This window comes from Seriola dumerili, unplaced genomic scaffold, assembly GCF_002260705.1.
Source record: "Seriola dumerili isolate Sdu_G_001 unplaced genomic scaffold, Sdu_1.0 BDQW01000052.1, whole genome shotgun sequence".
NCBI lineage: Eukaryota > Metazoa > Chordata > Actinopteri > Carangiformes > Carangidae > Seriola > Seriola dumerili.
This window is the reverse complement of record NW_019174307.1, coordinates 12465503-12477542: the sequence shown is the minus strand read 5'-3', so window position 1 is coordinate 12477542 and position 12040 is coordinate 12465503. Positions and strand designations below refer to the sequence as shown.

The following is a 12040-nucleotide window of genomic DNA, read 5'->3' as shown; positions in this document are numbered from 1 at the left end:
GAGGATCCAAGGTCAACAGCTGCATTGGAGCGTACTGCCGCCTCGCAGACACGCCTCTGAGTGGGGGACTATTTATCCTGGCTTATGTCTGGCAATGTCACCTCATATAAACAAATAGAGGAATGATAAACACTAAAATACAGCAGCAATTTAAAGATGTGTCTGAAAGTCAACTTGAAAATCCTCATTTTCGGAGTCTGCTTTAGAAACACCACTGAGCAAAAGAAAGCATCTAATAGCTTTTTGAACAGCGGTGAAGGGTCAACCTTCTTCAGACATGACACCAAACCTGATTATCATTTGATCTGACACAGTGCTGGTATCTGACGGCTTCATTACCATGCGTTCGAAGGGATCCTCTGTCTCAGCAGCCTTGTCCAGCAGCTCACTGTACTCCATCTCTTCACACATGCGCTGCAGGGTGTTGAGGGGCTCGTTGAGCTCCACAGGCATGGACACTTTGGACAGGTCCTTGCCGATGTTGTTCCTCAAGATGTTCCAGAGGTTGATGTTGCTGGTGTCAGGACACGGCGCCGGCAGGCAGGTGCGTCGCCCGTTACGGAAGGCACTGCCAGCAAAGTCTCCATTGGCCACTGGGAAAACAATACCACCTCATTAACGATCGACATGTTACAACATTGTCTGTGACAGCCACCGTCCCTCTTGGAAGCTTGCTCTTAATAATATAAGAAGATTTTTTATTCATAGGGAACTTTCCAAAAATCCAGGTTACAGGTCAATAAATAAAATTAAATCCTCTATGAAAAATAATCAAATGGGAAATTTTTAGGGAACAATAGGGAAGCTGCAACAATAAGTTGGTTAATTGTTTAGTTGACTGACAGAAAATTCATCAGCATCTATTCTAATAATCTATTCATTGTCACTTTTCAATCAAAAATGTAAATTCCAATGTCTAAATTTAGAGGCTTTTATTCATGGCTGCATTAACCTCCTACGGTTTTCTGTGTTTTAATCACTTGACACACACAAACAAATGAAAGCAATTTGATAAAACACAACTTTAAAACAATTGAGCTCAAAATGAACCAAAACAATTCAGGTCTTAAAACTAGATCTTGATTTCTAGCAGATCTCTTGGTAATAAAGTCTTGGTTTTTAATCATCTTATGTCACAGTAAACTGAATTTATCCAACAGTTGATTTGATTGGATAAAGGCAGACATCTGATTATTATTTATTTATTCATTTATTACAGTTTTCTGACATTTTGTAGACAAACAACTAATCAGTTAATTGAGAAAATAATCTGATCTGCTCTGTTGCAGTCAAACAACACACATTAACTGGACCAGAATAAAATAAGCCAATTCTGATAATATCAGATAACAGAGAAAATTCAAGTAAAATCAGGATGAAATTCCTCTTAAAAGATAAAAAGGCTCTGTCTCCTCTGGTTATTAACCTGGTACAACGCAGACTGGAATAGATAAAATATATCTGCTGGGGATCTCAAGAAGCTTCATGCAGGCTCGAATTCGACCAAAAACTCCTAAATAGAGCAAGGGACCAGGCCACTAAAAGTAATCAATGAGATTTTAAAATTGGACCTATATCACTAACTGAAAGCCAGTGTAAGGAGGCAAACAGGTGTAATGTGGCCTGGTGCTGTAGGGTTACAGTTCATAATATCAAATACACTGAAGTGACAGTGGCTCTGCATGAAAATGTGTAATAAAATTTTTAATACTTTGTTATTTCCTTTTTATGCCATTCCTATTTATTTCAGTCTCCTTGAAATATGACGAATCCCTGTACTTTTCCAGACTATTGCAGACTTGTACAGGAACCCAGAGTGTTTTAATCTTCATGAGATCTTATCTTTCTCTGTGTGGTATGTGACAAAGATGGAGGAGGGAGATCCCATCCCTCCTCACACAGAGAGCTTTCATAAAGCCTCAGAGAAGCCTTTGGCACAGAGCAACACTGCAAAGTCAACTGCCTCAGCCACACAGATAAATGAGCTTCCCATTGCCAGAGTGTGTGTCTCTGTGTGAGAAGCACAGTTGATCCACTGAGCGTGATCCTCTCCTTTATTAATTTTCCCCCATTTCTAACAGAGAACTACAGATGCTTGGTGTAGGCTCGTAATGGTGCTGAATTGGACCTACTTTGTCTGGAGACGTTATCAGTCACACTGGCGTTGTCCTCGGAAATGTTATCGCTCACATCGCTGACATATGACTCATCGTCTGAGCCCTGTGAGTGGAACAGGTAGAGAGCGGAGTGAGTCAGTACAATCGAGTACAACACAAACTCTGATCAGAACAGCGCACAGCCTTAGCTTCACACGCACACATACACAGTCTCTGCAGTTTGCCAGTGGCTAACAAACTGCAGCAGTCACCGGCTATCTGTCCCACTGCAGCAATCATGAGATGAGACACTGCAGCATTTTCATACTTTATATATAGCAAACACAATGGGGCCAGTGATGCCATCAAAGAGGAACATATCGTAGCCACTTGCTATAACAGCCTCTATTACAGTTGCCTGCTGCTGGTGGAGGTTTGGCCAACAGTGTAACACAGGTCTGAATGTGTCTGCTGTAGGAGCTACAGGATGGGGTGGGGGATTGATGAATTTCCACAGAGAGCAATCCCTCAACATGGCTCAATGCATGCCTGGGGAGCTACAATACTCAATGGCTCTTCAGAGACCACATACATTTGGAGCAGGGTGTTCACGGGAGTTAAAATGGGAACACGGCAGAAATTATTGTTTCGAGTGATGGACAAAACTGCTGTTTTTAACAAAGCTAGAGGCTGCAAATCAAGAGAAACAGACAGAAGACAAGTGTTATTATTCTGAGACACAACTGAGGGATTAAGCCTCGGGGCAGATTAAAAAAAAGAGCCGTCCTGTGTGCCTGAGTTTGTTTGAGTTTCTGTTATACGCTATCTCTGCTTTTCATACTGCCCTCATTAATTGCTGACTAACTCCCGCTCCACACCCAGCCATCGCAGTGACGTTTTATCTAGCTTCCCAGCAGCAGGGCTAGTTTAACCCCTGCCCCCCTTCTTGAGCAGCTTCTGCTACTCATGGTCCATACTGCCGTCTCAACTATCCCCCCGTTTTACCTCATTCTCCGACGAGCTGGCCGACAGAAGCACTTCCTGGGCATCAAAGAACTCAGAGACAGACTCTGACATGGACAGTCGGCTCTCATTAGAGGCCTGCTGAGTCAGAGGGATCCCCATCTGTTCCCCGGCCTGCAGGCAAACACATGCAAACACACGAGATGTTCACTGTTCCTTGCTATGGTGACAGTTTTAAGAACCAACACAGCCCTGAACAAACACAAGCACCATTAGAAGACAACATGGAGTTCATCTTGCAGCATGTGTATCCTTGCCAGAGGGCAACCTCCCATCCATTACTAATTAGTCATTTTTTCCATTAACCTTTGTGTCAGGTTCTGCATAGAATAATGATCTATTAAGCTTACCTGCCAGGACGTACTGGAAAGACCATCAATCTATAAGGACAGGAATCAATAATGCAATTGACAAATGGAGGAAGCAAACACTACGACTACCTGGCCAGCCTGGGAAGCCTTAGTGTTTTAGCAATACAGGGGACAGAAATGAGCTTTGTCAGTGACAGACTGACCATAGTGAACCTACCTCATCAGGCGTGGAGATGATGTTCACACTGACAACTTGTTCACTCAAGACAGATTCAGAGTGGATACGGTTGAGTCGAGTTCGAAGCTCTGCGTTTTGGGACAGGGCCTGGATAACAAAAAATGTGGATTCTTTTCCAAATTCTATATGTAACTACATGTTGATATGTGAACTGTAGCACTACACTATATACAGGAAACTCTTGAAGAAATGTTTGTCTGCCTGGTTTTAATCAGTGGCTGGATGAAATGACTTCCTCACTATACCTGGAAAACATTTGCTACAGCAGAACTGGCTGTGTGGAAAAGTTCAACAAGATCATCTTTAAGTGGTCTGAATAAAGATATGGACTCCCAATAACCCCAATAAGGACAATGAAAAAACATTAACTTTCCTTTTTAATTGTGAATGATGCTAATAATTTGACCAATGTTTTGTTTGTTTGTTTGATGAACTGGAGATACTTTCTTGTCCTTGAATTAAATTTTTTTTTTTAAAAAGTAAAGTTTTACTAAAAGTATTGTGTTGGTTACTATTTAGGCAGCTATAATACTGACAATGGATGGACTAATATGCATGTGAAGAGGGTCACTCATAGTGATGAGCCCACAGACCTGACTCTACAGGTCCCCCCATCTCGGCAGAGCATTTTTGCTTCTTTCAGCTCATTGTTTTGGATGAAAGGCCCACAACTTGACGGTTTTGGTTCACTCTCGCTGCTCTAATGAGCATCTTTTTCAGCAGTGAGCAGACAAATCCACTGAACACTATCTGTTCAGCAGCAACTGGAGAGAGACAAAGTTAGCGACTAGCTGGTGAACAGCATTTAGCAGCTTAAGAGCCAGATGTTTCCCTTGAGTTGGTAGAGATCAAAAGCAGAGCTAAAAGGAGAGTCAGTATTCAGGTGGCCAGAAACACAGCTCCAAATGAATGTGATTGTAATTGTCTTGTAATTGCTCGCTGTCTAATAACAAGTTAGTCACATCAACGTTACGGTGAGATGTTTTTCGCTGCCCCCAAGAGACCAAAAAATTATTTAGCAAATATAAACATATGTGAAATAAAATATTAAAAAGTCAAAATTAAGACAACAAAATTCATCAGTACCTCCATGCAGGTGTTAAAATAGTTGACATCAGCAGCTGCAGCTATAACAACCGTGAGTCCGAACCACAAACTTCCCACAGAGCTTTGCGATAAAAACCTGACCTCAAGCCTGTGACAGCATTGTCACACCAGCATCCAATTAAGCACAAAGCAGAGATAAAGCAGCAGAAACATTTCACTGAAATGATGTCAACTGTTAGCAGAGGAACAGTCCAATTAAATCACTGGGGTAGAGAGACAGCCCTAAGGAGCACAGTTAATGAACTACGGTGCACGTCTCTCTCTCTCACCAATTAATATAGGAAAAGATGATTGGACTTTCACGACTCACTTGCCTCTGCTCTCATATCCACTCATCATCTTTTTTAATTGTGATTACCATGACTGCTTGGAATAAACTGTAGCTTGTGTGTTTTATCTGACAGCCCGTCATAATGAGCATATCTTATAAACATGACAACTACAAAATAGGTAAGAGTTTAAAGACACCAAAGTACAACTGCAGTAATTATATATTAAACAGCATCACACTTAGCATTTAGAACATTAAGCAGCCAAATACTGTATGTCTGACAAAAGGTTCAGATTAATGAACCCTAACTAATAGTCGGAGTACAGAGGCATCATGGGTAATGGTTAAAGGCGGCTCATTACCTGTGACAGAGACTTCCTGAGGGAGTTGATCTGGGCTGACTGGTCTGACTGCTCCTGGTCAGATAGAATCTGTTTGATCTTTTCTTTCTCTATGGCCACAGTGTTGAAGGCCGACTTCAGTAGAGAGTGGACTGTACAGGGATAGGACAAAAAGAAAGATTCATATCTGTCCTGTCCTTTTACAGTAACAGTTTTCCTCAGTTGCTTGGTCACAATCCTAAAATGAAAATCATTATTCTCAAAACACTTTGTGAAACTCTCACATCTATTTCTCTCAGATATGAATTTCATGTAGCTTTAACATAGACTTCAAAAACTTCTTTTACTGTCAGATTTTAAATCCTGTAATGCCTTGCACCTGTATTGCATTTTAGCTTTCCAGATTTTTTAATTTAATTTGTCATGGAAAGTATACTGTGTATAACGATTATCACAAATACAGTTACAGTGCATTAAGAAAGTCTCCAGACCCCTTTTTCAGTTTGTTATGTTGCAGTCTTATGCTAAAATAACCCAACCCCCATTAATCTACACTCAATAGCCCATAATGACAAAGTGAAAACTGAATTTTAGAATTTTTTGCAAATTTATTTAAAAGAAAAAACTGAAATGTCACATCAATAGACCTATTCAGACCCTTTGTTATGACACTTAAAGTTTAGCTCAGATGCCTCCCATTTCTCTTGATCATCTTTGAGATGTTTCTACACCTTGATTGGAGTCCAGCTGTGGTGGATTTAATTGATTGGACATGATTTGGAAGGACACACACCTGTCCGTATTAGGTCTCACAGCTGACAGCATATTAGAGCAAAAACCAAGCTATGAACTGCCTGCAGGTCTCAGAGATAGGACTGTGTCGAGACAGAGATCCGGGGAAGGATACAAAATCATTTCTGCTGTGCTGAAGGTTCCCAAGAGCACAGTGGCCTCCAGAATTCTTAAATGAAATTTGCAAAAACCAGGACTCGTCCTAGAACTGGCCGCCCGGCAAAACTGAGCAATCGAGGGAGAAGGGTCTTAGTAAGAAAGGTGACCAAGAACCTAATGGTCACTCTGGCTGAGCTCCAGAGATCCTATGTGGAGATAGGAGAAACATCCAGAAGGACAACCATCACTGCAGCACTCTACCGATCTAAGCTTTATGGCAGAGTGGCCAGACTGAAGCCTCTCCTTGGTAACAGTTTTTTTTAAAAAAGCACCTAAAGGACTCTCAGACTGTTAGAAACAAGATCCTCTGGTCTGACAAAGCCCATATTGCACTGTTTGGGCATGTCTGGAGGAAACCAGCCATGACGCTTAGAACTGTTTGTCCTTCTGGAAGTTTCTCTCATCTCCACAAAGGATCTCAGCCAGAGATCCCCCAGTGGGTTTAGCTAATCTGGGGATTTGTTTAAAATCTGTCTAAACTTCTGACTGCTTGTGTTTAATGCCCACAACGGACTCCTTCTTAGTGACGCTACTGTGTTCTGAGATCTCAACAATTACTTTTGTGAGTAAACCATTATCGTAACCAACAGACACTATCGCCTACACTACTATATGAAAATAATCCAGTTTGTTGAAAACCATAATAATCCCTTAAAATTTACATATAATATGAGACATTGGGACATACTGTATCTCACCTAATAACGCACTGGTTACGCTGCAGCCATGCATACTACCTGCCTACCTTTCTGGGCGATGGTGCAGAATTCCTCCTGAAGTTTAATGTAGTCACTGGCACACTCTACGCTGTCTGTTAGCCGGGAGACAGGGGGCTGAAAGTCCACCAGCTCGGCACACAGGTTGGGATTGGATGAGTGTAGGCGGACAGGGGACATGCTGGCAGACAGAGGGACCTGGAGAGAGACGAAGAGCACAGAGAACTACTGTCAATCACCTGCGAGGCACAAAAATGCTGATGTGTTGTGTGTCTGACAGCCAGGACAAACCACTGCCCAAACAACACGTCTAGTTGCCTTTGACTTGCTTGTTGTAGTTGTTATTCTATCACTAATATCCTCATGAAAGAAAAGTGTTTTAAAACTTCCTTTTAGCGTGGGGGTTGGTTGGAAAAACACAGTGTATGACAAATGTAGCACATTTAGTCTTTTCGGGAAGCACAGATTAATATATTAAGCAAAATAAGGGTGAATTTGCAATGATGGAGAAATCGTTACTCAGGCCATGACACACCACACTAATAAGTACCGGCTGCAGTGCAGACTAATTTAACAGCAAAAAAGAACAAAAGCATAAAGGGGACAGAAAAAAGCAAAAACTATTTTGTCTCAGCTGTGACTGTGTAACACCCTCGCCTCTTAAAAAGGGGAACAGAGAGCAGCAGGTTACAGTTTAATACTGTTGTGCTTTTGTTATCTTGACTAAACACTCAGATGTTCAGGTTCTTCAAAAGTCAAAGATATTTAATTTAAAACAGCTAAGCAGAGAGAAGCTGCATATCTTCATATCTGAGAAGCTTTGCTGCTTTTTTCTTGAAAAATGATCTATCAGTTGTCAATATTGTTAAGGATCAAATCTCTGTCATCTGACTAATCCATTCAAACATCTCATAATCAAAATCCTGCCTGTGTGTGTTTGTGCCTGTATAAAATAGAAACAAAATAGAATCTGGTACCTGAAGCTGGAATTTTGCATCTTTGCCGACACTTTTTGTTCTCCATCTTCTGTTCAAGCGCTTTTCTTTCTTTGACAATTCTACACAATTGATCTTTGTGGCGCAGGTGGATCAAAATATGAAAAGCGTGGTTAATAGGACAAACACATCACAAAACAAAGCAAACGTTAACACACAAAAATGACAAAAATGAGACAACATTCCCACAAATGAGTTGCAAACAAAATTTCGGGGCAAATGGGATGTGTGGTGTTAGAAAAATGCATTTCAAACTATGATACAAAAAATTAGCTCTGGCTAGATTCTGATCAGTTAGAGGAGTGTGCAGCGGCTCTGACTGATTCCCATCAGTCTAGAAAGGTAATGAAGGCTGAAGTTTTAAATGACTGTGCCTTTCATAGACTGACACACCTAAATCATTAACAGGCTTCTGATGACCACACACACACACACACACACACACACACACGCACCCACACACCCACACACAGAGTCCACAATGTAGTGTGGAAAGAAACCTCTGAATGAAACACACTTACTAAATTGCTTCTCCTGCTCTGTGCTGTATCCGTGGATGTGTGTGTTTCTGGATGTGCGTGTCTGTCTGTGTGTGTGTGTGTGTGTGTGTGTGTGTGTGTGTGTGTGTGTGTTTTACCTGCATATCTGTAAAATTGGGTGCTGACTGTGTCCTTTGTAGAATCTCCAGACTCTGCAATAACCGGCTCAGCTCAGTCAGGTTGGACTGGCATCGTGCGAGCTCTGAAAATAAAATTCACACCCACGCGCGGACAAACACATTCAGTGTTATGTGTCATGAAATAGTCATCAATCCTCCGCTCAGGGGTTTCGAAGGACTTATCGTAAGGTCCGAGGCTTGATTTAATCCACTCCGTTGTAAAATCAGATTTGTTGCCAGCATAAGGAGGAAAATTGCACTTACCCTCTGCACACTTGTCCATCTCCTCTGATTCCTGGAGCCAAGCAACCACCTTGCTCTGGCCGTTACTGTAGGAGGCAGGCAGGCTGCTGTTGGTGCTGTTGCTGGGAGCCACTGGCTGCCACGGCAGGCTGCTTGGCTTGGCCTGCTGTGGTGGTACAGGAGTAAACACAGAGTAAATGCACTTCACCAGAGGAAAAATGTGGAGCACTTTTATGGTGGAATGAATCTAAATCAGTCAATAACCAAACAAGATTGCTCTGGTGCCAGAAAATCAGAATTCAGGTCAGGTGGAGTTTTTCTGACAGGGAAAACTAGAAATTGTGATGGTCAGTGAGGAAATCTCTGTCAAACCAAAACTACCATTGGGTTTGTCAGTGTTGCAGGTGAGCTGTGTGTCTTTTGTTTATAAAACCTCTGGCAGCCTGGGTAAAGGTTAACTTCCTTTTTACATTTGTTTCATTGTAACTTGTGAGTGACAAGCATAAAACATGTAATAATATGAATAAAATTCAAGTTGGCTACTTTTCTTTGATTTGAAGGTAAATAAGATAATTCTATATCAGATTAATGCTAAAACCTAGTGCAAAATTCCTCTCACAGTTTCCCAGATGCCAAACGTCTTCAGATTCCTTGTTTTGTGCTGTGCGGTCCAAAATCCACGAGAAGCAAATATTTGGCATTTTTGCTTGATAAATGCTTCACTCAGAAAGGCTGAAGATGAATTGTCAGTGCTATTCAGAAAAAAAACTATTACTGGTAATTGAATGGATCTTTTATACCATATGGTTCTTTGGTGCCTTAAACATTGCACTTGCAACAGCTTCAGTCAATCTGTCCAGCAGCACACAGTGAAGGTCTCAGCGGCTCTCAGCTGATGTGTAACTATGAATGTGTTCAACTTTTAAAACATGTACTTATGGAGCAGAAATGGTTGAATAAAGTCACAACAGGAATAACATTTAGTATTATCTGCTTCTTGGAGTATGTTCAAATCCTGCTATGCAGGGGCTTTCCTGGGTTTTTGCAGATGTTGAGTATCTTCCTTTTAAGTCCTTGATGCAGCAGTTAATTTTGACTCTAGTACTGGAGTCTTTCATTTAAGCTTTTCTTCTGGGAGAGCTCATCAGGCTGCAGCCAGCTGCTCTAAATCCAGATCCTACTGATCACCTCTAATGGCCTGTATGAGGCACACAGCATCAGTCCCTGGAGAACATACAGTACACTTGCTGCATCCTCACATTTACACACAACTCAGGCAAGCTGACAAGGACCAGGGCTTCACACTAAACTGGTAACAGTCTAGACAAACAATCCTTTCTGTTATCCTAATGATCAGGATACAATTAGCTGCCCAGTCAGCTTTATTCACAGCATTCACAGGCATTAGTCTGACAATTAGCCTCATAATACAGCGTAGAGACCAGGGGCATGGAAAACCAAAACAAGGCCTCAAATCACACTGACATTAACATCTAGAGTATTTGTATGGAGATTTAACTGTTAAATTGAACATTGAAAGGAAACACCACAAAGTCACAAATGAGAAAATATGAGGTGAGGCTAATCACAGCAGAGAGGCAAACACAATCTTGTCTGACCATAAAATCTTCCTGTCATTACTGTAAATGTTCAGTGAATTTTACTTCCTCTCCTCTGGATGATATTTTGGTACACTATCCTAGTTTCCAATAAAAAAAAAACAGAACTAGGTGATCTCTCATTCCCCATGACATACCCTTCTTGAATAAGTAATTGCACTCTGCTCGGAACACAGAGAGAAACTACTTCAAGCCTGAAACACAGAAGTATGAAGAATATTCAGACTGGTCTGTTAAGAAAGGCCCATGTCGACATTAAATCTGTGATGTAGCCTTGCTGTGTTTTGTAGCAAATAGTGTCTTTTTACTATTTACATTCTAACAGTTCAAACCAATTTCCATGCAAAAGATTTTTCTTAACTTAGATAGAAGTTAGAAGATGGTGCTATCAGGTGGGTGGGAGGACTCACCTTTGCTTCATGTACCACACTCGCAGCAGGTTGAGGGGAGTCCATGGCAGCTGGGGGAGGAAACGTCCGCATGGTGGCATCCCGGGGAGATCGCACAATCTCATTCTGTCTGTAAAGCCGGTGATGACGCAACTTGGACACCCAGGCATCAAAGATTTCTTGAGATTTGACCTGAAGAGGAAGAGGACAGAGAGATTTGAACTGTCATCGACTGACCTCCATGTTAAAATGACACTATTGACTCTTCCCATTTGTGTTACCTTCAGGTGATAGATATGCTCCTCGGTGTCCAGGTCGATGCGACGGGCCCTCTTTTTGATGGACATGACTGAGAGGCCGACATCGATGCTGCCATGCAGTTTGCCTTTCTGGATCTGAGGTAATAGGTGATAGACACACTTTTTTTCAATTCACAATTAATCACATTGTAAATTTTGCGCACACACATTATTTTTGTTGTCTGTAACATTTACAACAAACTACTTTTGCAGATAACAGTGCTAAAACAACCGCTTAAACAATTACTGAAATGGTTTATTATTCAATAACAAAATTAATTGGAATCTATTTTGATAATAAATTATTGTTTAAGTCAGTGATTCCCAACAAAGGCTAACTAACCCTCGGACTACTTCTGCTTGCTCAGCTAATTTGAAAAAACATATGATTTGGAAAAAATTATATACGTACATATTTGTGTCAAGGAGGGAAACACAAAAAACACAAATAAAATTAATAATTAGTGTGATGGTGATCCTCAGATTACTTATTGTCACAATAAGTGATTGACATGTCATGTAACAAATGCTGGGATTAAGATTGCAAGTAGTGAAATACTACAACTGAAACTGACCCTAACCAAAAATAAACCAATAAACCGCATTTCAGGAAGCCAGGTCAGGGTTCTTTTAGTGTTGTACTTTTACACAAACAGCACTGGCACGGATGATCGTTTCTGAAAGTCTAAGAACTGAAACAATCTTAGTAAAGTGATTTTAGTGAGCTTTAGTTTTCCTGCAAAGTGGCCTGGCCTCCTGAAACACACTGAACATCATGATCCG

General features: G+C 41.2%; 1 protein-coding gene across 1 annotated transcript in view; it reads right to left on the bottom strand.

The window, feature by feature from the left end:
• The window catches only part of osbpl6 (oxysterol binding protein like 6), a 38715-nt gene that overhangs the window by 8487 nt on the left and 18188 nt on the right, over positions 1-12040 (bottom strand). The window contains exons 5-15 of the mRNA XM_022740248.1: positions 11240-11353; positions 10980-11150; positions 8972-9116; positions 8687-8790; positions 8032-8124; positions 7084-7252; positions 5409-5539; positions 3648-3755; positions 3102-3233; positions 2133-2220; positions 340-593 (exon numbers count right to left, since the gene is read on the bottom strand). Of these exons, the coding sequence (XP_022595969.1) occupies positions 340-593; positions 2133-2220; positions 3102-3233; positions 3648-3755; positions 5409-5539; positions 7084-7252; positions 8032-8124; positions 8687-8790; positions 8972-9116; positions 10980-11150; positions 11240-11353 (1509 nt within the window). The remainder of the gene's footprint in view (positions 1-339; positions 594-2132; positions 2221-3101; positions 3234-3647; positions 3756-5408; positions 5540-7083; positions 7253-8031; positions 8125-8686; positions 8791-8971; positions 9117-10979; positions 11151-11239; positions 11354-12040) is intronic.